This window comes from Ips typographus, linkage group LG2 (genome assembly GCF_016097725.1).
Source record: "Ips typographus isolate SLU linkage group LG2, UJ_Ityp_2.0, whole genome shotgun sequence".
Classification (NCBI taxonomy): Eukaryota; Metazoa; Arthropoda; class Insecta; order Coleoptera; family Curculionidae; genus Ips; species Ips typographus.
In genome coordinates this window covers 24,791,683-24,817,638 of record NC_138423.1, presented here as the reverse complement: position 1 = coordinate 24,817,638, position 25,956 = coordinate 24,791,683, and the positions used below count along the sequence as shown (strand labels likewise).

Here is a 25,956-nt window from a genome sequence, read left to right as displayed (position 1 = left end):
TTAGATGAAATTCTATGATCCAAACGGAGACTTCTCATAAATAAAAAATGTTATTTCGGTCAAGATATTTTTGATTTGCTTTGGTATAAGGTTGTTTTAGTGCAAATTTCCAGCCAAATATCTCTACTTTCTGACTGACAATACACGCAAAATTTTAAACGTGACGAAGCTTTAGACACGCCCTTTTCTATAATATGAACACAACAGGTTTGTTGACGAAAACTTGATTTGATTCGTATGATTATAAATGTAGGACCGTAAAGGCATCATTTCGGAAGGTTGTCAAAGCTTTTTTCCAGTTTTCTTGATATAACTCCTACAGTTTTTCAGATATTGACCTCAAATTTTGACTCCTTAGAGCCTACATTGTTAGGCGTATTAACTGATGTTATTATTATAAATTAGGGTGAGTCACTTTTTTAAAATAGCGGTTTTTGAACATTGGTTTAGCGGTCAAAATGACACCTAAAGTATTTCACCCTTTATTTTCCTTAATTCATTGTAAAATTCTGAAAAAAATATTATTCGCAAAAAAACCGTTTCTAAAGTGACTTTCGTACATTTTTTAAAATGCAATGTATTACTATCACAGAATAGAACGAGTCCCGATCTATCGTGTTAATTTATAAAGGATTATTTACATTACAGGGTGTTTTTTTTACCTGGTATCTCCGAAATGATGCGTTTGCAGGTTTATTGAAACTTTTTATTTTCTATCTTCACTATTTTAAATAGACCACCCCGTATAGTATTATAGTAATTTTCAGATCTTACCAAATGTGTGGGGTCACTGTCCTCCGGACAATGGTAAGCCAAAGCGGCCAGAAACTCAAGTGAGGCTAAAAGAAATGCGCAAGCGGGAGGAACGTCGTGGACCGGTCCTCGGACAGCCAAACAGCACCGGGCCAGTTGTTCCACTATTCCAATGCAAACGCAAAAGCTAGAATAAAAACACACAAATTACAATAACAATGCTAAACTGGATAATAATTATTATTCCGGACAAGTTTGTGAATAAAACAGCCAGTAAACAAAACAAACTCAATCACGGCAACATAAACTTTGGGGGGACAACACCGTCTCCGCCTAACTCAATTACAAGTTATAATAAGTTCGTGGGGAAGTAAACATGTAGACACAAAGGGGTAAAACGAGACCGCCGCGCTATTATTACCGAAGTAAAATAAGTAACGTTAGTGATACGTAATATTTGCCAAAACAAAACAAATACCAGATTGGCGGATCGATAAGGGTGAATCTTCCCTGACTGACAAGAAACGCGAGGGGGAAGGGAAGAGACCGCTCCTTTTTCCCATCGTTCGCCATAAACGTGACGCGTTTTTGTTTTATTAGCTTTTGGCACGCGCAAACCCTCTAATGGTCATCTGTCCGAGGTGCCCCCTCATCTGCAAAAGTCGCTTTTATAACTCTGATATGGTCAGTGTTTACCGCTCATATTGATTTAAGCGGCAGACGAGCAAGAAGTTAAATTATACTTTGTTTTTGTGCTCAAGGCTTGATTGTACAACAATTAGACAGAGAAGAAGAAAAACGTTAAAACAAGAAGAATTTAAGAAACGTCACAATGACAGCAATTTACTTGGGAAAATTTGCAGTTTAAACCGGTCTTCGAACTTTTTTCAAAATATCTTAAAAAAATTGACGTTTTCTAAATGTCATTTTATTAAAGTCCCCATAGTAGCTCTGCTCCTTACCGTGGACACACTGTACATTTTTGAAAATCGTTATCCAAGTGTATTCGTGACTTAGCAGTTATTAAATTATCAAATGCAAGCAAAAGAGTATGATTGGTTCTTTTTTTTTCCCGTGGCGGTTACGTCATCAAGTGCTCCGCCATATTGAAATTTACGCACGTCGTTTATTATAAGCTAGGCTATCCATCTTTTTAACCACCTGTTTGGACGTTGCCGTATTGACAAATTCCTCCTTTAACCCTCACAATATGTATCTTTCATTAAGCAATTATAAATGAAAATGAGACAACTATATTGTTTTGAAAAAAAAACATTCTAAAAATCTCACATGTTTTGCATGCAATAAATGCTTTTTTTTTTCGAAATCTGTATAATTCATCGGTCCGTTTATTACTGCAACCAACAATACACCCGGTTCACATCTGCTCGTGGAAGATGTGGCAACATAGAGCATAATCCCAACTGACAGTCGGCTAAACATTTTGAGGTTAGGAATTTTTAAAAGTTGAAAAACAACAAAAACTATAAACAGAAGAAATAAAAACTTAATTTAGGGTTGTTTAAGTTTCTTAATTAGTGTTGTTATTGCAAGACTTTCGTAAAATTTAAGATTTTTCTTCACCAAACTGGAAAATTTGCAACATTTGGTGGTAAACAAAGGGGGGAAAGTTCCAATCAAACTTTGGCTTGAGAACCACAACCACATTCAATTTAAATTATCTGGAAAGAACATCACAGATAGGTGCATTCAAACGAGTCATTAACTGCCCAATACCAATGTTTCAAGAATTATTCCATAAAATTTGCAAGAAAGGAAAGGCAATGTGTGTGTATCCTGGGTACTATTAAATCCTAAAGCAGTGTTTTAACTTATAACAGAATTGTTGGTGTTTTAAGAACTTGCTTCTTGGTTTTGTGATATAGATTGCTTATTTATTTCCTTTTGTAAATTTACCCAGCATTAAATACATATCGATTTGGTTTTTTTGTGTGATTTATTTAACAAGTTTTTTCAATTTCAATTCAATTTATTGTAAGAGCAGGTAGGTACCTCAGTTAAAGAAATTATCTAATTTTATGATTGTTTATGAAGAAAACTAGACTTCTTAGATAAAAAAGAAACTTGAGTGTACTTTTTAAAGATTTTATTTGTATATTTCATAATGTGTAAATAATACAATTAAAATAGTAATTTAACCTACTATCTGATGGAAAAGTATTTAACAGTAGTACCATCTGTTTCTAGCCTTATAGTCAGAGAAGACATGGCAAAATTTATAAGGGCTAATTCTGCAAAATAATGGCATTTGATCAAATTTATGTATTAAGTAACTTGTATCTTTCTAATATTACCTGAAACTTATTAAAAATTTGTTTTTTCAACACTCTGCATATGGATTTTGACAACACATTATAACCATAGCTTCAAACACCTTTTGTTTAGAGTCTTTTAGAGCACTTGATAATGGGACTTTTTAAATTTCGACCCTTCCGAAAGCATGATAAGCAAACTCCAGATTAGGCAAATAAAAGTACCTGAAACATAAGCTATTTAGTATTAGCAGCTCATTAATACCTCTACTAGAGTCCTTTTTATAATATTAGGTAAATCACCTTGTCAGCTTCTGCTAAATACACCTTTACTCTATATCCATGTTTCTTTGAGAACCACTGGCTTGAATAAACTTGGTTTTTGTAAAAACTCTTCTTGGGAGTAAGTAAATATATGGGCTGTTTCATTGTGACAGTATTTTCTACTAGAAAAGGCATCCTTTTCTGATCCACAAACTCTAGTTCCTTCAGAATGTTTCACTGGGCCCCTTGATAGTTGTAAAGTGTATTAAGAAGGTGGCATTTTCAAAACTGACTACCGAAACACACACACATTATCTAGTCTCACACGTAGTATCGCAATTAAAAACAAGTTAAATCAAAATACTCCTTAAAATATTGTAAAATTTATATTAAAAATAAAAAATGTCTCTTTGTTTACTTTTTGTCAACAATGGCGGCCGATTTTCCGAGCCTTGTCGTCCTGATTCATTGCCGACGTGACTAGATGACGTCAAAATTCTATCGCGCTCGGAACGCATGTAATAGACAAGAAAGGCAAATAGAACCCCCATATTGATAGAACCCCCAATTTGACATTTGTGAGCCTAAGTGACACTTTGAAGTATTTCTTACACCTGACAGCTGTCAACGGTCAGAACTCATTCAGCTCTTACGTACAACTGAAATAAGCAAATTAGTCGTAGTTCTGTGATGAATCTGCATTGTAAGTTGATAGCTCCATAGAGTTAAATTTAACAGTTGCGACATTAACAAACACTTTGATTCGTGTATTTGGGCAGTTACGGACCTGAAATTTTCATTGAAGGTACTAAATTGAACCTAAAAACCAAGGCAAAAGTGAAACATTTTCATAAAAAATCCCGGAAATCGTTAAACTGGAATAACCAAACAGAAAATGGAAGAAAACCCATTCAACTGACTAGAAACACAATTTGGCCCATAATTCGGTTATTTGAGTAGTTACGGACCTGAAATTTTCACTGAAGATACTAAATTGAACATAAAAACCAGAGCCGTACTGGACATTTAAAAAAAAATCGTGGAAATCGATAAACTAGCATAAAACACACTCAACTGACTAGAAAGACAATTTGCACAACATTAGCAGCATTAGGGCAGCTGATTCCTTATTTGTGTTCTCTAACATCGTGTACTTTGGGATACTCTCTACGACCAAATATCCATTTTTCTGATTTTATAATGATCAATAATAAATGCTCGAAGAAACTTCTAACTTTTTTTGTACTTAGCGAGTTCCTTTCTCGACGAAGCGGATAATCCCCGTCCGGAAATCTCGAAACTTTTTCCCTCTCACCCTCTCACGGTCCGTCGGGCAGCGTTTCGTTCACTCTAATGCGAATTGAAACATCATCATACACGATGATTGTTTTCCACTCGGGCCCATTTATTATACGTGACGTTTATCATCCCTATTGTGAGAGCGGCCCTTCCTCGACTTACTGCTTCTCTCCTACTCGCTTAATGGACTATGCACTGATTCGTCCTTATTAGAAAGTAATTAGATTAGGTGCTGTTGAGATGAAGGACATTCTCCTTGTACAAACTACAACTGATAATCCTCGAGGATCAACGGTATACGTAACGATTCAAAATAATTCCTTTTGATTAAAAATAAACAGAAAGGTCCTCCTCGGGTAAGTTAGGCGAGGAGGGGGGTAAACAAAGCCGAAGAAGGAAAAGTGGAAATTGTAATTCGGTCGCGTAACACGCTTCAAAAAATTATTAAGTGCAGAAAGTCGGTCTCAGCTAATTAATTTAACTTGAGAGTAAAGAGTTTTTCTTTCTGCCTTTCCTAATTGGATTTTCCGATGACTTTTGCGGAAAGCAAACAGTCTGCTTTCCTCTGGGCGGCCCTTCGAAACGCTAATAACCTGGATATTCCTTTCGTTGGCAATTTTGATTTGTATAATTAAGACCTGAGACCAGTATGAAGATCTCTCGACTGTTTGAAAGACGCTAGTTTATGTTTTATAGACTATTAGTTTATTACTTAACTAGTTTTTCAGAAATGGATAAAAACGTAAGAATAAAACATCAAAATTCGAATCTGTCGAAAAAAAAAGTGAAGTAAAGTCCGGATTAAAAAGCACTAAAATCGTGCAAAAAGCGCTTAAAAAGCAAAATTATTTTACTCACAAAAAACATAAAAATCTAAAAAACTAAAAACTAAAAAAAAAATTTGTTTACTTTTTTTGAATTCACGTTATAGACATTTTTTGACGCTTTCAAACTGCTTTAAAAGCATACGGAGGATTTTAGACTTGTGTTGTGAAAACCTTCAAAATCCTTTTGAACTACTTGAGGAGCATTTGGAAACTCTTAGACGGTTCTAGAATTTTTTGGAAGCTTCTAAACTGTTTAAATATCTTTTAGGAGCTTCTAAACTAGTTGAAGAGCATTTGGAATCATTTAGACTGTTCAAAAGGAAACTTCTAGACCGGTTTGGAGGGCTTTCGACTGCTTGGAAAACATTTTGGAGTTTCCGTAGTGCTTTAAAACATTTTTGAACTACTTGAGGAGCATTTGGAAGCTTTTTGGACAGTTTAAAAGCATATTGAAGGTTCTGGAATGCTTTAGAGGCATTTCGAAACTCTTAGACGGTTCTAGAATTTGTTTGAAGCTTCTAGACTGTTTTGATATCTTCTGGGAGCTTCTAGACTAGTTGAAAAGCATTTGGAATCTTTTAGACTGTTCTAAAAGCTTTTGAAAGCTTCTAGACTGTTTTGAAAGACTTTCGACTGCTTTAGAAGCATTTTGGAGTTTCTGTAGTGTTTTGAAATCTTTTTAGACTACTTTAGGAGCATTGAAGGTTCTTTAGAACCTTGTAGATGGTTCTAGAAACTTTTGAAAGCTTCTAAACTGTTTTTATATCTTCTGGGAGCTTCTAGACTAGTTGAAAAGCATTTGGAATCTTTTAGACTGTTCTAAAAGCTTTTGGAAGCTTCTAGAGTGTTTTAAAAGACTTCCGACTATTTTAGAAGCATTTTGGATTTTCTGTAGTGTTTTGAAATCTTTTTAGACTACTTTAGGAGCATTGAAGGTTCTTTGAAACCTTTTAGACGGTTCTAGAAATTTTTTGAGAGTTTCTAGACTAGTTGAAGATTATTTGGAAGGCTTTGTAGTGCGAAAAAGAAACTTTACCGCACTAGTGTGGTAAAGTGACTTTCCCCACTCATTTATATAAAAAAAACATTTAAATAACTGCATATTTGATTTCTCATTTAAGAATACACTTTTAATCATCTTTGCAAACAGAAGCTTTCATTTTAGTAATTTTAATATAGATTTTCGTTCAATTTAATGAAAATTGATACTCATAGGAAACATTTTGTACCTAACACATGCGGAAAGCGTTTTTCCCGCCCTTTAACTGCTTCTAAATAACTATTGTAAGCTTCTAGAGTGTTTTGGAACACTTTTGACTGCTTGAGAAGCTTTTGAGAGTTTCTGTAGTATTTTAAAACCTTTTTAGACTACTTTAGGAGCATTTGGAAGATGTTTGAACAGTCTTGAGGGTTCTGCACTGCTTTTGAAGCATTTGAAACCTTGTACGGTTCTAGAAACTTTTGGAAGCTGTTTAACTGCTCTAGAAGCATACGGAAGCTTTTAGGCTGTCTTGAAATCTTTTAAGAGCTTCTAAATAAATTGAAAAGCTTCTGGAAGAACAAAAAAAAGAAAAAAGCAAAAATCTGTCAAATGACGTGTTTTTGCATAAATCGTTCACATTAGATGTCAAAGGTTGGCAAAAGCAAAATTTCTAGAAATCCGATAGATATAAGGTTTGGTAAGGTTAGGATAAATAAGTTTAGGTTGTGAAGAAATCACAAGGAAATTTTTTTCTTCTAACTGACGATAAAAATCCTTTCATCCTGTTACTTCAAACAGCATTCATGTGTCAATTTGCTACTATGTGGAATCAAATCAGCCACGATACTACATTCATTTGATCGAATGGCCATATGTCGATGTCTTTTCCCTTTAATTCATTCAAATCGGGCAGCGGGTGTAATGAAACGTTACAAAGTAATAAACGTGCAACGCCCATTCAAATTCCACTTGATTGATTAATGAAAGGGCTCCATACTGAAAAGTTTGCATAAAAAGACCGCCCTGTATAAACGGGTTTAGGCGCTCTTGTGGCGAATATGTCTCAATTACCCTTGCTACGTTCACCTTTTTTTTTCTAAAAAGGGGGCGCAGCACAATAGAATCATAACAATAATAACATGCAAAATCTATTTAAATTTTTTACTGGCAAGCAGATGGCGTGGAAAATCCAGAAAATCTGGAATAAAGAGGAGAAACTCGGGAGGCTAACTCGATATAGCGTAATCGGTCGTGACACGAATTAGATGAAGGACTTATTGAATAAATCCAACGCGCTCGCTTACGCGGTCCCTTCGCACTGCTTATGGACCCTTTCAGGGCTAGAACTGTGTGCGATACTGGAATATTTAAGTTTTGTCTCCTCCGGCTGTTTTTCCAATTTTTTTAGAACCTCTAAACGAATAAAACAGTAACACATCTTCATAACCAACTTACACACGTCATGACTGTATCATAAATCAACCCTTAATCGTGTTAGAAGTTGTCCTTTCGTCGCGACACGACCACAATAACACTTTTGCCACCCCCACTAATGCTGATTGGAGATTGTTCCATTAGGAAATTGGAAAAGTGCCATTTTAGCTATACCGCATTTAATTCTACTTCTTATTTATTGTTACAATTACAGTGTAATTTTAAAGGGTGTAAAGTAAAAGCATGAATATTCCAATTGCAGATTCTGGTTCAAGTCTCTCCCCTAAAATCGGAACAGAGGACGTTTTTATTATTTTTTAATCAACCCAGGCACAAATCCGATACAACCCCCTTTACCCCCTAGTGTGCACATACATGTAATCAGGGCTGTGGGTTCAGTTTTACTTTGAATTGTCCCCAACTCTACAAAACCCCGAATTTCTTTCCGTATTCCTGCAATAAAGTATGTTTTTACATTTATAGTCTCACGTAATTAAATCCACGTCAAAACTATTGAAAGTTCGTCAAGTAATCAGTTTATAAAATTAATCCTATTGGTGGGGTTGGAAATGTATGCAAAACGAGGGCATATGCACCCCCTAAATAATCGCCGGAGCATTAACTACTTTGCCAGCGATTGAAAGTGTCTTTTGCGAGGGGACAAAATAAAAAAAAATGAGCAGTTGTTCGAGTTTTGTGATTTTTCCTTTACTTCTGTTGTTTTCAAAAATGGTGTTTATTTTTTTTTTGTCAAAGCGCAAAATCCAATTTATCCGTAATACGAGGCTTTGTTTGGATACGAACGTCCGTCGTTGCGTATCCGGGAATAATAAAACACAAACAACGCTCGTTCGTTCATTTAATATTAATATTCAAATCGTAAAAGCAAATAAACAGCGTTTGACCGAAAGGTTTACACATTTTGTTTAGTTCGTTTTTGTTGATGATTGAAATTTCATACAAATTTGAAAAAGCCGATTTTTATTCCATTTTATAATACTAGTAATTCATCATGGAATGTTCAATTTTATTTTTTCTTAATAACAGCAATTACTACTTTAATACTCAGCCTCATTTCTTCATAATAACATATGTACCACTTTTTCTAAAATATATTGATAATACTAGTATCTCTGTTTGTTTAAATGATGTTTAATTAATTTTAGAGTCACCCTGTATGTTATACTGGTAAGTCCACATGTGCAGCTGTTCGTAGTTCACAATCTATACCACGGTGGCATTTACACAAATGTTGAACATGATTTCTCCTCTTGAAGATTTTAGATAATTAGCCAGCACAATCATTTCAACGCATTCATCGCTCTTTTTTGAAAATCTTAGGCAATTCAATCATTTTTACTCATTCTTCTGCTCTTTTAAAAATCGTAAGCAATTAGCCAGCACAGTCATTTTATCACAATCATCCTTTCTTATTTTGAAAATTTTAAGAAATTAGCCAGTACAATTATTTCAACACATTCTTCTAATCTTTTCTTGAAAATTGTAGCTACAGCAGAATCATTTCTACTCTTCTCCTGAAAATTTTAGACAATTAGCTAGCATAAACATTTCAGCACATTGTTCTACTAATTTCTTGAAAACGTTAGGCAACTAGCACAATCATTTCGCCACATTCATGTTTTCGTTTTCGACCAAAATTTGGGCGTGTTCTGACCACAAAAGCTTGCACCAATATCTTCAAACAAAGTTTCAATGCATTTTTTTATTACTACGCCACTGGGATCAGTAGAAAATTTAAATTTCAATCGTAACTTATGGGGTTTCTAGATTATAGAGATTTATTTGAGTAAGATAAATTATAGAGTTTGTCAAAACTGGTGACTTTTTTTGCTAAACAAGTTCCTATAATCAAGTTCAGAAATAAAAGCAAGTTTCTGTAAGAAATAGATTATTTTGTGATGATGAACTAAGATAATCAATTATTATTACAAACCAAAATCATCACGATTAATGCAAAATTATAAACAGTTTAAGACAGGATGTTTCTTAGCTATTTAAGGTCAATATTCCATGGTAATGTAATTCTTACAGAAACTTGCTTTTATTTTAGCACCATACTATTTAGAGATAGGAACATGGAACATGTCTTTAAAATAGTTGAACGTTTTTAGAATTTTTGTATTTAGCGAAAAATTTGTAATGTTTGATGGAAAAATAGAAGTTACTAACTCGAAAATCATTGGATTTGGGTATAGGAAAAGATAATATTTAACATACAAAGTGTCTTTTTAAAAATAACTAAGTTGAGGTCAGTTTTTGGTCAAAAAACATACACTTTTTCCATAAACGTCTAAAGTACTATCTAGTATAGTATTCAAAGATGGATTTCGTGAGGCTATCAAGGACATATAGGGCAGCCACTTTGCGATTTGGTTATGGAAAATTTCTTGAAAAGGATATTATCCTATTGGCGTGGTCGTGGTGGTCATTTGGCTGATAACCTTCCTCTTAATGAAATAAACAACCGATCAATTATCTAAAAAAATTGTATTTTTCATTGAATATCAAACTAACACCTCTTATTGGAAAACCCATTATTATAGGTAATTCAATTATGTACTTAACCAGAAAAAAAAGCACTTGCCACTGTACTGTTCTTTCACACCTACAGAATAACTACATAAATCCTGGTAGTAGAGCGTTAACTCGATTAGAGTTGATTTGTTACCGTTTCAGCTTCCCCGTGTGGTTATTGTGCTCCGGCAAAGCAATCAGTACTCGAAGTTAACTAGGCATATCTGTCCCCTCTTAATCGAATAAGGTACTCGACATGTGTGAGACCCAAGACACATGATGCACTACCCTCTAATCGCGTTAAGTGCTTTCCTACCGAGGCGCCCCCCCGCCATCAGGCTAGACAGAGCCGCCCTTTCATCTCGTTCCACGTCCACCCTTTAGATATTTCTCGGATTCTTTCGCTATTATAAAAATGATTTTTTTTGTCGTTAAATTATGTGTATATTAATAATTATAGTGTGTCTAGTTAAGCTGTATTGTGTCTCTTGAAATTGTTTTTAAAAACCAATATTTTTCTTCTAAAATGACTTGCTGTTAACATTTTTAGTCACAACACTGTATGTAAATTTATCTTCTCGAGTAAATCAAGACCAGAAAAGAATTTATAAAAAGCAATAAAAGGAGAGAGAGAATCAATGATGAGGGAAAGAGGTAAAAACAAGGATAGAAATAGTGTGAAGTAAAAAATTGCAGGACAGAAAAAGCAAAAACAAATAAATGAGAGAGGGAAAGGAAAAAAGGTGATGGAAAAACAGAGTGGCAAAAAAAGACAATAGTGTGATAAAGACAACGGAGAGACAAACAGAAAATAAACAATACAGATCAATCACCACAAAAACAACAAAACCAAAACTCAAAAACATAGATTAAAATTATACATAGAAATCCCATGATAAAAAGAAAGAACAATCTCAGCAAATCAATGCTTCAAGACACTAGACAAAGATGAAGAATAACTTTGTAAGTGACATGTGTCAGTTGGTCACGTGACCATTTCATCAGAAAGTCTGGTTAAAACCTTGTGACCAACCGTCAAGTGACGTCACATCTGTTTTGACACACTGACACATGTCACAAAGTTTATCTCCAGCTGCGTCTTAGAGGTTAGAGGGCGAATATCGAAGTGAAACAAAAGCATTCTTAAGGCGCTTTTTCGATGTGATTCCAGTGGCGCGGTTTTTCTCAAAAATTTACCTAACTTAATTATTTTAAATTGAAATAACAGTTGGCTATAATTTTTAAAAAATTCACATTTTATGTCGTTTAACAATGGAGTTTATAGTAAAACTTAAAAATCACTGAGATATTACATTTTTTTGTTTTTATTCAAGTTGGCTTTGACTCAGGTTTTGAAATCAGCTGTCGAAAGTGACGTTTATTTATTTCTTGTTTCTATAATAACACTTTTATTTTCTACCGTTAATTTTATGTGAATTAGGTGAGAAAACGGAAGGCAGTAGCAAAAAACTAAGCACGCCACTGGAATCACATCGAAAAAGTGCCTTGAGGATGTTTTCGTTTCACTTAGATATTTTAATAAACAAAAGTGTTGGAAAGAATTTTTAAAATGGGCAAAATTCGAAAAACGCCCTCTAGCGCCGCAAACTGACAAGATGTCATGTTACATGTATACTAGTTAGCCGGGAAATTTAACAAGGATTTCAAAAATGTCCTTAAAACAGTCATTTTATCACTCCAAGTGTGTTTTAAAGAGGATTTTGTCACTGACTGTCCTTTCAAACTGTGTTTCTGGCAGTTCAAACTTTGACACCGCTTTTCTCTTCGACTGTACCAAATTTTGTAGTGTTTTTTCGGGGTATTGGAGAGGAAATTTAACAAGGATTTCAAAAATTTCCTTAAAACAGTCATTTTATCACCACAAGTGTGTTTTAAAGACGATTTTGTCACTGACTGTTCTTTCAAACTGTGTGTACATTTTTTTGGTTTTTATTCAAGTTGGCTTTGACTCAGGTTTTGAAATCAGCTGTCGAAAGTGAAGTTTATTTATTTCTTGTTTCTATGACAACACTTGAATGTTTAAAATTACTACATTTATTTTTTTTTTCTACCGTTAATTGTATGTGAATTATTGAGAAAACGGAAGGCAGTAGCAAAAAACTAAGCACGCCACTGGAATCACATCGAAAAAGTGCCTTAAGGATGTTTTTGTTTCACTTAAATATTTTAATAAACAAAAGTGTTGAAAAGAATTTTTAAAATGGGCAAAATTCGAAAAACGCCCTCTAGCGCCGCAAACTGACAAAATGTCATTCATGTTACATGAATACTAGTTTTTTCTTATCTAGCCGGGAAATTGGGTTTTCTTGTCAAAATACACTAAATCCGGACACTCTGTATAGTTTTATAATTTTTAAGTCCAGTTGTACAATCACAGTTCACAGACTAGTTGAGTTAAACCGCGACTGGTACTTAAACTTTGCCATATGAAATGCATTGCTGTCAAAGTGACGTTTCTGACTTGAACCAGGTTCTAAGGTTGAACCACTGTTGTACAACTGGGCCTACAGATTTCTTTGAGATTGATGATAATAATTTCAATTATAATTATACAGGGTGATTCAAAAGTTGTGACCAAAAACTAAAACCTGTGTTCCACGAATAGTGTTTAAAGTGGCATTATCACTTTTTAATTCCGACGTTTTGTTTTTGCGAAACCTTCATCAACCTCATTTAAATGCGGCTTTCATTGTTGTTTAATCAGAAATCAGAAGACGCCAGGCTTATTGAACACCAAATATTATAAACTTACTGATAAACCTTGTAATACATTTTTACCTGTTTTTCCATTTTACATTACTGGTTTTTAAGCCTCGAATCAATTCGATTTTGAGTCAGATTGAGGTGACACCTGTAATCATAACAATGTTTACCGATCGTGCCGAGACGGACAAACTTCTAATGAATTTCTTAACTAAACTCGCGACAGCTAATCCACGCCCTGTTTGGAAAAGTTTACCGGAGATTTTCGTGTTAATTGAATCTTAGACCGCGCTATCATCGGGAAAGAAATAACCTTGTTACGGCCGCTTCCAGTTATTTTCTTATTTGAAAAAAAAAACCAACCTTCATAACCTCCAAGAGAACGAGACAGCTGTAAAAGATACCCTTTCGCCGTTAAAAGTATCGGATAAACCGGGAGGACCCCCTTTTTCGGGCCGCGGCCCACTTATTCGCCCCTGTTCAAACACAAATTGTGTTTGAGATGCACTCCGCCGAGAAACCCAAGGCCTTTTTGCCTTTTGTCGGTCGGGTGTAGTGTTACAGTCTTCCTATACGCACAAGTATATGTTTTGGGTATTGGACATTTTCAAGAAGAACTACATCAGGGGGGTTGACTATAAAGGGGGGGCCGAAGGTCGTCGGCCATCTGGCAACGCCGCTAATGGAGTTCTTTATTATGTGCCGTGTCGTTGTGTTATTGTAATGCTCCCTCTGTGTCAACACGGCGGGGACTCCCGGTTTCAAGACGTGTCGCCCCGCTTTCAAGATGGGGATGTTTCCTTATTGAAGACGCAGTTTAAGGATTCTGGATTAATGTTATTCCCGAATTGTTGTACTCAACTCTAGTTAGATTATACAGGGTGTCTCCAATTAACATTAACACGTCAAGGAGATGTCAAAATAAACGTAGAGTGTGAGTCGCAAAAAAAAAGATATTTTAGAGTAGAGATGGCTAAATTACCAGTGAATTACAAATACTATGTTTCTACCTCACTTTTATCCTCGACTGTACCAAATTTTGTAGTCTTTTTTCGGGGGTATTGGAGAGGAAATTTAACAAGGATTTCAAAAATGTCCTTAAAACAGTCATTTTATCACTCCAAGTGGGTTTTAAAGACGATTTTGTCACTGACTGTCCTTTCAAACTGTGTTTCTGGAAGTTCAAACTTTGACACCGCTTTTCTCCCTGACTGTACCAAATTTGTAGTGTTTTATCAGGTTATTGGATAGGGAATTTAATGAGGATTCCAAAAATGTGCTTAAAACTGTCATTTTCTCACTCTAAGTGTGTTTTAAAGACGATTTTGTCACTGACTGTCCTTTCAAACTGTGTTTCTGGAAGTTCAAACTTTGACACCGCTTTTCTCCCTGACTATACCAAATTTGTAGTGTTTTATCAGGTTATTGGATAGGGAATTTAATGAGGATTTCAAAAATGTGCTTAAAACTGTCATTTTCTCACTCTAAGTGTGTTTTAAAGACGATCTTGTCAATGACTGTCCTTTCAAACTGTGTTTCTAGCAGTTCAAACTTTGACACCGCTTTTCTCTTCGACTGTACCAAATTTTGTAGTGTTTTTCCGGGGTATTGGAGAGGAAATTTAACAAGGATTTCAAAAATGTCCTTAAAACAGTCATTTTCGCAGTCCAAGTGGGTTTTACAGACGATTTTGTCACTGACTGTCCTTTCAAACTGTGTTTCTGGCAGTTCAAACTTTGACACCGCTTTTCTCCCTGACTGTTCCAAATTTGTAGTGTTTTATCAAGTTATTGGATAGGGAATTTAATGAGGATTCCAAAAATGTCCTTAAAACAGTCATTTTCTCACTCCAAGTGTGTTTTAAAGACGATTTTGTCACTGACTGTCCTTTCAAACTGTGTTTCTGGAAGTTCAAACTTTGACACCGCTTTTCTCCCTGACTGTACCAAATTTGTAGTGTTTTATCAGGTTATTGGATAGGGAATTTAATGAGGATTTCAAAATGTGCTTAAAACTGTCATTTTCTCACTCTAAGTGTGTTTTAAAGACGATCTTGTCAATGACTGTCCTTTCAAACTGTGTTTCTAGCAGTTCAAACTTTGACACCGCTTTTCTCTTCGACTGTACCAAATTTTGTAGTGTTTTTCCGGGGTATTGGAGAGGAAATTTAACAAGGATTTCAAAAATGTCCTTAAAACAGTAATTTTCGCAGTCCAAGTGGGTTTTACAGACGATTTTGTCACTGACTGTCCTTTCAAACTGTGTTTCTGGCAGTTCAAACTTTGACACCGCTTTTCTCCCTGACTGTACCAAATTTGTAGTGTTTTATCAAGTTATTGGATAGGGAATTTAATGAGGATTCCAAAAATGTCCTTAAAACAGTCATTTTCTCACTCCAAGTGTGTTTTAAAGACGATTTTGTCACTGACTGTCCTTTCAAACTGTGTTTCTGGCAGTTCAAACTTTGACACCGCTTTTCTCTTCGACTGTACCAAATTTTGTAATGTTTTTTCAGGGTATTGGATAGGAAATTTAACAAGGATTTCAAGAATGTCCTTAAAACAGTAATTTTCGCAGTCCAAGTGGGTTTTACAGACGATTTTGTCACTGACTGTCCTTTCAAACTGTATTTCTGGAAGTTCAAACTTTGACACCGCTTTTCTCCCTGACTGTACCAAATTTGTAGTGTTTTATCAAGTTATTGGATAGGGAATTTAATGAGGATTCCAGAAATGTGCTTAAAACTGTCATTTTCTCACTCTAAGTGGGTTTGACAAGCAATTCTGTTCCTGACTGTCAAACTGTGCTCAAAAGTTGCAAAAATCAGGGTTTAGAAAAGTTTTCTTGCAGTATTCGATACAAAACGTGTTTCTGAGATTTATGACAGGTCACGTGACTGCCTAGCTAAATTATCCTCCACAAACTATGTGATATATGTGACGGATGTCAAAATTTGTCTAGAATTTGCAAGAATTACAATTTAACAATTTTCGACACAAGACGTATTTCTGAGATTTATGACAGTTATTTTGACAATTGTCAGTTTGTAAATGTAAATTACAACTTGTTTAAATAATATCTTCAGATTTGCGTAATTTTACTCATCTCAAAAACATATTATTTGTCATAATTTAAACATGAGAAAATAAAGAAAGTGACAAAAAGCTGAAAATAAATCTGTTATTTTTATCTATATTGCTAAAATAAATTATCTGAAGAAACAAAACCCTTTAAAAGTACTATTATAATTACTACTTAGATTTAGGAAATGTCTTTCTAATACATTGTTTCTTATGGAGAAATTTATTTTTTATTAATATTTTAGAAAATAGTAGAGATAAGTATATGAAACTATATGTATATCATTGGAATCAGCTTAAAAGGAGCCATCAATAAATAAACATAGGTCGAGTGTTCCATAAGAAAAAAATGCCTTTCCTGAACAACTTAAGAATGAAATTAGGAATTTTAGACAAAAAACGACTACGGAAATGGAATCTACATAAAAATCCCTATTAGTGACCTTTTTAAATTTTTGATAACTTAAATGACCTCTGAGATGTCGCAAAAAATCAAATATGGCCAATTTCCAAAAAACTTCTATGTATATCCTAAACAAATGACGACAGCTCAATCCTGATTGGACCAGCAGACTAACCTCGAAAACCAATTATGCAACACGTCCTATCTTACTTTTTTCTATCTATTTCCGCTCTCCACCCCGTAAAAACCAACGAAAAGTGCCCACCCTGTATATAATTTTAAAATTTTCATACCTGTATGTGACGTCATTTGACAGATTTTTATGATAAAGTGGACATGGCACACAGAAGTTGCTTATAACATTTTACTCAAATTAAACCCTTTATTTTATAACTCTATAAATATGTTTTTTTTACTGGTTCTCCCCGTATAGTGATGCCACTCAATTATCATACGGCAGACATAGTAGATTGTCAGATAATTAATATGGGGCTCATCTCACATGCAAACTAAACGCAAACACACAGATCAGCAGCGTGACGTGCGGTATTTTATTAGATCAGCAACGGAGGGGGCGCGGTTCGGCCATTATCTAACTAAAATAATCGGGGATTATACGATTGTTTGCACATGTCGGTGCATATCGCACCCCTCCTTGTCCTGACGTGCTGCCGTTGAATAAAAACTACGTTATCTATTACTATTTGTTGAGTGATTTTATGTACGGGAAAATCAGTGCATAAAAAAATACTGAAGGTGGAAAATTTACAGCAAGGAAACGCCTGTACGAACACAAAGTCACTGTTTGTGTGTGTCTTTGAAGACGAACACAAAGCGAACTCTCAAGGGAATCGATACGTGGGCATAAAAGAGAACTCCCCACGGTTGTCACATCCACCTACGACAATATTTGACGAGCAGTCTCTATTGACGGGGACGTCATCGGCGGAATTGCGTCCTCCAGAGGGTTCATATAGAATATTCATATAGAAGGTGTATATCGTGTAATTGAGACAGAGAAAATATAGAAAACACCTCTAATGTTCCGCCAAAAAAAACGTTGAGAGACAAAACCACTTCCAACCTAAACTAAAAAGCAGCATATAGAGCAGATTGCTCCAACAGGAATAGATAATTAATTATTCAAAAACTGGGAACTGGTAACCCTCCCTTGTTACGGCGCATTATAAAAAGATTATCGGCCCCGTCCATCATATCCATCTATCATTTCTCCAATCTATCTATATCTAGGTGGGCATCTAGCCGGAGCGGATCAAACACGGGCATTGTGTGGATTTTTTCTGGTTCGTACCGTGTAATTTTATCTTCACGCTAGGGTTACATAATAGCGGGAATTTCCATTACTTGAACCTGGTAAATTAATAATCGATGAATGACATTTTTGGAATATAAGGAAAATTCGAACAGAGGCTTTATTGACGGCCATTAGAGAATGAAGGCAATTCTAAATTCTAATTATAGACCCGAGATTATCATAGTTAAATCACAAAACGACCGTAGGTGTATTTCTGTGTGTATGTATGTCTCCTTAAATACAGGGTGTCCCAATAAAGGCGACTAAGGAACTGACAATGAACGATGAAGAACGACTCTTTTTTGACTATTTTTCACTGACGTCTCCTGTTTCAGAAGAGATAGAGTACTGCAGTTTTTACATCAGGATAGATAATTAGATTCTGTAAAGTCTTGTGATGTTTAGGACGCTTGTAGAAGTTTCTGGTAATTTTATAATAGTTTTGGAAGGTTTAAGACACTTGTAAAAGCCTCTGCCAATTTTTGGCTACTTCAAAATATTCCTGTGACATTTAGGACACTTGCAAAAGTCTCTGATAATTTTAAAGTAGTTTTGGAAGGTTTAAGAAACTTATGGAATCCTCTGCCAATTTTTGAAAACTTCAAAATATTCTTGTGAAGTTTACGACACTAGTAGAAGTCTTTGGTAATTTTAGAACCGTTTTGGAAGGCCTAAGACACACACAACTTCAAAGTATTCTTGTGAGGTTTAAGACACTTGTAGAAAGAAGTCTCTGGTAATTTTAGAACGGTGTTGAAAGATTTTCACATATTTCTCATTATAGAGGTAAAGAAACGCCCCCTAGAGGTGGATTTAAAATCTGAAAATAATTTTCAGCATTTTCTTGTGACTACATTTATAAAACAATTTTTTTTAAAACAACCCTTGTAAACGGCTTATTGAGACACCCTATACGGCTTAACTATAAAACACAGTATATGGACTTTTAATTCGGTGCCGCTAATAAAATCCATTACTGTCCTTCAGGCCGCCAGCATTAATAATGGATATTTTGAAGTGATTTGACAGTAACAGGAGTCGGGCCAAATAAAGCTGTTCAATCGCGCCCCAGGTCGGGGGTTTGCAAACGGCGGGGGGGCCGAGGGCCCACCCGGGGGACGACAATGGCACATGTCGCGACGCGATCATGACGTCGCTGATGCGAACTTGACCGTATGGCGAGCAAAAGAGCAACCCTCAGTAAGTTACAATATAATTTAAGGGGGCGAAGAGTATACGACATGTGTTGGTGTACTCTCACACTTTCCTATGAATATTTTTTTAGTTTTGTGCTGATAACGCTCTAAATTTTGAAGTCCAGGAAAAGACTGGTTTAATCAATGGTCTACTCTAGGGATATACGAAAAAAAAAAGGGCTATAAGTAGCCGTATCCGATAAAGCGGCACATGACAGACACACACAACACGAGGACGAGCCCTTATCTTTTAGACTGATGGCACATCTGTCGACCTGTTCGGTGGGCCTGCAAAGAAGCCCCAGGCTCCGGCGCCGAACAATAGGGCTCGATCGAATTAAAATCCTATAAATCTCGAGTGAAGCGATATTCGCCAGATTATTAGGGCAATAAAATATTTATTAGTGGGTGTTGAGGGCTTAGGGATTGTATAGTTTTTTCCATTAGCTAATAAACCTATAATACTGTAAAGGGGGCGATTTTGATCCGTCTATATATTAAGGATTAACCTTGAATTAGTTATGTCAACACAGGAAACATTAATTTTTCTTACAGCAAAAAGTTTTTTAAAACTCGGAAGTTGGGAAAGGATGCAGATGGCCCTAAATACTGTAGCAAGATGGACTGCAAGTGAAGGGCTGAATATAAGCCCCACAAAAGCCACCATCGTCTCATTTACCAGAAGGAAAAAATTGGATGGAATTGGACCAATTTATCTTCATGGTGAAGAGTTAACATTCAAGGGAGAGGTTAAGTATTTAGGAGTCATCCTAGACTCAAAACTAACCTGGAACCAGCATCTGGAAAAGGTCATAAACAAATCGGTAACCACATTTGCAATGGTTAGACGAATGTATGGAAAAACATGGGGTCTCAGACCTGGTATGGTGCACTGGGTGTACACCAGGGTGATCAGACCAGCAATAACTTACGCAGCTGTAAGCTGGTGGCCAAAAGTCATGCAAAACACTGCGATACACAAACTAGAGAGGATTCAACGAATGGCCTGTCTAGGCATAACTGGTGCAATAAGAACCACTCCTACTGCGAGCATGGAAGCTATATTAGACCTGCCTCCACTGGACCTAATAATTTTAGGGGAGGCAAGATGTGCTTACCAAAGGCTCCGGGACTTGATTGACCTGCCGGGGAACATAACAACGACAGGTACAACATCAATTTGGAACACAGTAAGGGATCCAATTCTTGAAATGAGATCGGATTACATGTGTCCTAAATATCACATTCAGAGGAAATTTGAGGTAATACTGGATCAAAAATTCTGGGTAAATAATGCGAAAAAACTGACCCAGGACTGTCTAATATGGTTCACAGATGGATCTAAACAGGAAAGGGGAAGTGGTGCAGGAGTTTATGGCGAGAGACCTAAGGTAAGCACCAGCATACCACTAGGAAACACGCCACAGTTTTTCAAACGGAAATATATGCTCTGTTATGGTGCATAGAAGAAAACATTAGAAGGACTTACAAAATAAGCAAATTCTAATAATAACTGACAGCCAGGCGGCCTTGAAAGCACTGCTTACGTGCAAACCATCGTCAAGACTGGTAGATGAGTGTCTACAGAGAATTACGGAACTGGCAGAACATAACAGGGTAAAACTTGTATGGGTACCAGGTCACTCAGGCATTCCTGGAAATGAAAAAGCAGATGAACTTGCCAGGCAAGGCTCAAATGTAAACATGATTGGACCAGAACCATCTGTAGGCATACCTAGATGCTCAACAAGACGGGTCACTGGAGAATGGATCAACACAAAACACCTGGAACGCTGGAAGACGTACCCAGGAAATAAGCATGGGAAGCAAGCTATTGCAGGACCAAATAAAAATAAGGCTCAAGAACTGCTAAAGTACAGCAGGAAAGAACTGAAAGACCTAACAGCGCTTCTCACAGGGCATGGACCTGTGAGACAACACCTGTTCACCATGAAACTATTCGATGATAACCTGGACTGCAGACTATGCGGGGAGGAAATCGAAACGTTTGAACACATCATATGTGAATGTGAAGCACTTGGTCAAAGGCGACAAACAATCTTCGGGAAAACTAAGTTAGTACTGAAAGAGATACAAAGAGCACCAAGCAAGGACCTTCTTCACCTCGTACGGGAAACAGGGATAATGGACTGGTGTAACTAAAGTACCACAAACATGGGGACAGTACAATAAGCCATTAGGCTTACGTGCTATCTGGAGCTGACAGCCGACAGACCCATGGAGAAAGAAAAAAAAAAAAAAAACTCGGAAGTTAAGCTGGGTTTATACAGCGCACAACACTTGCACAATACCGCATAGAAAGTTCATAATTTTTAACTTTCTATGCAAATCTTATGCGAAAACAACTGTACGCATGCGCAAAATTTTGTAATGTCATATTTTGACATCCGCCGTCCGTCATTGTATTGTGTTATTGTTTTGTTTATGAATTGTGGATTTGAATTGTTCAAGAATTGTGGTTTGTTGTTGATTTTGTATTTGTGATTTTTTGGTCATTTAGTGCAATAAAAACAGTTGAAGTGTGTACGGAAAAAAACAGAGTTTAGTGGTAAAAATTATCTAGAGCTAATTAGTTTCTCTTTACATCAAGAATTTATTAAACAATTGCAGATGGAACCTTGGCAACAATTGGGGCTTTTACTCTTGATGGGTGCTGCAGCTACAGCATTAAGCTTAGATGTCAAGAAAAGGAGAATACGGAGGTTTAAAACGCGACCTATGAATAGAAAACGCAATGAACATAGTGTTTTTGAAAAAATAGTTCAGATTGCAGAAAAACATGATACAGAGCAGTTTTTCAAATATACGCGTATGACTCCAGAACTGTTCCATAAGTTATTAGCTCTTGTGGGGGCATTCCTGCAGAAAGACAAGACAAAAAATCCAATTAGCCCAAAACAACGTCTTGCCCTCACTCTGCAGTAAGTATATACTCAATTCCAAATAAAATGTGTAGTATTGCCAGTTCTGTTTTTCAGTTATTCATCAGAAGGTTGTTCTATGCAGGAAATAGCATGGAATGACACCTGAACGCTGCCATCTTGTGTTGCGAGTGGTGGTTGGAATCATCAGGGATGGGTCGGTTTGTGTTGGCTTTCTAAATATGGAGAATTCTAATATATTGTTGTTATTAAAAATGTTTTTTTTTTCCCTTTTCCAACTCTACAACAGCAAGCACACCTTTTTTGCCTTATCCTCCTTATCTGTGCTTGACATGACTGACAAATGGCAAGTGACAGAAAAATAACACTTCACATTGCAATGACAGACATGTCATTAGCTCTTTTCATTGGTTAAAAATTATATGTTGTGCGACTGTATAAACACCAAAAAGAAACACTTGTGATTTCTTGTGCAATGTTATGCATTGTGCGCTGTATAAACCCAGCTTTACTTAATGAAAAATTGACGGTGTATACAGGTAACTTGAAAACTAACAGGGTGTATTGAAAATAGCGCCTAACTGGCAAACTAAGACCCTGAAGATATCAACTAAACTGTACAAAGTATTACATCGCAGAAATAAATTTATTTGAATCACGTAGTCCTATGCATTTATCAATAAAATAAACTTGCCAACAACGTAAAAAAACCAACAAATTAATTGCGAGCTTTTACCTATGAAGATTTTGTTCACCTTTCTTCACAGAAGGGTTTATTTTCGTATTATTTAGTGCCCGTGATAAAGACAAACCGTTGAAACAAACCACAAACAACAGTCGACAAAAGTTAGGTTAGGTTAAGGCTTAAAGTTCAAAATTAAAGGGCAAGTCCCTATGTGCAGTATTTTCAAAAAATAAGGAGTACCAAAATTCAATGTAACTCTGTTATTCAGCAATATAATAACTCCTGAGAGAAACCAAAGTTGAGCCAAGATACAGTTAAGTCTGTCCCTATCTGTAATAATTTTCAATCTCAGCGTGTTAAAGTACTCGAAGAGCAGGTCAGGCGCGGAAAAGCGTATGCCCCAGTTTAGAATGTGATTATTGTTCCAGCGGCCCTAGTGTTTGTTGTTCTCTCCACGGCATCCAATATAGCCGGCCACTCGACTCGAAAATTGCTGCAACGTTTGTTTAAAATAACGTTCGCGCCCGCTTTAGAACCGCTCGAGTGGCGACCCTTCGGGCTCCGAACTAATACATATACCTTTCTTGTTTACCTGATTTTTGCATCTCATTCATATTTCATACAGACGATGCTCCGCCCCCGTATTAAAAGCAAAAAAACACGACGCGGACGACGACGTTTCGGGATCGAGATAGAGGAAAAAGGAGATGATGGAAGCCTATTACGAATCGGCAAATATAATATTGTTTATGGAAGCGGCGGCGGAGGCGCATCTGGAATGGGAAAGAGTATCCCGGAATCCAAATATAATTAGGGGGCGCTCCGGAAAGTCGGCAAACAGAAGCCGCGTAGTCTGTTTGCCGTTCCGGAGAAATGAAATTAAAATACCAAATAGTGTGTACCCCGGGTTATGATGAAATCATTTTTTCGGCGTCGCCAAAGCGTAATGCTCTTCAAACAGAAAACCCATCTAGTCGAATTCTTTCCGGTTCAAGAACTTGCCGTAATTGGTTCTTTTGAATTGGCTTATTTAACGCAAAAGAAGTCCTACTGAAGAACCTTTTAATTAGCAAAAAATTATGAATAGTATCAAACTGAAAGTCAAAAATTAGTTGATGTCTCATATGTATTTTCTACATTTGCCCAACTTTTTAAATGTCTTAAATCTTATTTTAAAGTTTTATGAGTTGTAATCTTGATTTAAAGAAGAGGGGTTAACTAAAGAACGGAATCGCGAACGACCATTGGTCGACAAGATTACGGCCAAAAAGGACAAAAAGGCAGACGATAATGGTACCCGATAATTACACGGACACGCCAAGAAGACCGAAAAAACCAGTCGTCGACGAATGGGCCACGAGATTTCGACATGGGGCCTCCGCCATATCTAATCGCGACCCCTTGTCGTGGAATGTCGCTGCGGTTCCTAGAAGTCCGGCTTGTTATGTTAAAATGTCGCTCCGCCGATTAGCCGGTACCGCTTAAGCTAATGATTTACCCGATGATAGACGGCACAATGGAATTTGATATTTGTTTAATAAATATTTGTCGGTGGCGTTGTCGACACTAAATCGCCCACTGTCTGTCCGAACATTGAAACTAGCCGGCCCTTGTCCATTAGCTGATTGCCCGGACGAATCGTCTGAAATGACGGTTATTATCCATCTTTTTTAATCGGTAGTACACAAGAAATTACATCTTTGTTGAATTTGTATCTTCAAATCAGACAAGTAGGAAATTTCAACGACAAGAAGAAAAAATGAGGTGTTTGGTCTAACTAGTTTTCAAGTCACATTGAAATTGTCTAAAATAGTCTAAATTACAATTGGTCTGCAACTTCTAATAGTACAATCAATACGATATACTATTATATTACAAAGTTGCCTAATCTCGTGACGTCAAAAAGAATCTTTCCTTTAGACGTATTTTAACTTTGCAAATATTGTCTTTCATTTTTACAAAAATCAAATAATTTATGGTACAGTATTAAAAAAACTATTGCATTTTCCTGGAAGTAACAACCAAGGATTGGTTCAAAATCCGTTTCGTGTAAGGAGCGTTTTAAAACCACACGGCCATAAAGATAGGCAAACGGCGGGCCGCTTATCAGACAGACCCGTTGCATTAACATCGAAATCGGCTTGTAGTTATCGGTTCTTTTAAAATTTTTGCTCTCCATGCCAATAATATAAGTACAAAGCAACCGGTCTTAAAGAGGCTTCTGGAGTTCACTTGCTCATCCAACGCAAGCAACCGACCAATGAGAAACGCGTTTTACTTGGGTGGCTTTAATACGGACACTTAATGCTCCACAATGCATATCTAGCGTGTTCTTAGCCTCTAAGTGGCTGAATCAATAAAAGATACACAATTATTATTGTATATGTGTATAAAAAACAATTCCCACAGTTAAACGTTCTGCTATGAGAATTGTGCAGGGTTTATTGATTCGAAGAGCACTTGAATAGGAATGTTGACGCCTAAATACGTCAAATAATAATGAGCCACAAAGTGAGATTAATGTGGGAATAATTAGTACTTAGCCTCATTAATAAAGTACATCCATACAGATACCTTGTGATATACTATGACCCTTTTCAACTGTTTAATATTAATAAACTTACCTTACGATGTCGTGCACCCTACTAGCAGGTGTGGATTTGGGTGTGTTGTACAAAACTGAAGCAAGGAACTGCATAAGAGCGGTACTCAAAGGGTCGGAGGGAAGATTCTCTTCACAGTCGCCCAACTCCTTAAAATTCAAAAATACAGGTAAAGTGAAACATTATTAACAAAAGGTGAGCCTACGAAAAACAATAGAACTATATTAATATCAACTCATTTTGGAACAAATATACACTGAAAGTAAAGTTAGTAATCAAAACTGAAAAATGGAAACACCAACTCTGCTTGTTATATTGAAATTATTTACGAATACATTTGTTTGAATTTATTATTATATTATCAGGTACAAAATGTATCAACATCTCGCTTTACTTCTTCATCACTCAAAGTATGGCAACACCCAGCTAACTTGAACAACACAGAAAACCGGCTAAACTCTGTTTTAGAAAAAAAAATCCAATTTCCTGATTACATAATAACTCCCCCATGAAAAAAAAAAATGGGGGGTAAATGGAGCGGTTAAAAACGAGAAAACCCTATCCCGCGATGACCCTTTCGGATTTTATTCGATTTGGGTATTTTTTGTAGTTTTGGGCTTCGATACGCCCGATTGGTTATCCGATTCGAAAATTGTCGAAATGACTTGCATTTCACCGAC

General features: G+C 36.2%; 1 protein-coding gene and 1 long non-coding RNA gene across 2 annotated transcripts in view; one reads left to right on the top strand and one right to left on the bottom strand.

The window, feature by feature from the left end:
• The window catches only part of ssp3 (SCAPER domain-containing protein short spindle 3), a 41,939-nt gene that overhangs the window by 7,570 nt on the left and 8,413 nt on the right, over positions 1-25,956 (bottom strand). The window contains 2 exon segments of the mRNA XM_081973001.1: positions 775-940; positions 25,298-25,425. Of these exon segments, the coding sequence (XP_081829127.1) occupies positions 775-940; positions 25,298-25,425 (294 nt within the window).
• LOC145724015 (uncharacterized) lies at positions 21,364-21,871 on the top strand. Its single transcript, XR_014176904.1, has 2 exons — positions 21,364-21,654; positions 21,717-21,871. It is a non-coding gene; the product is annotated as an uncharacterized LOC145724015 (long non-coding RNA).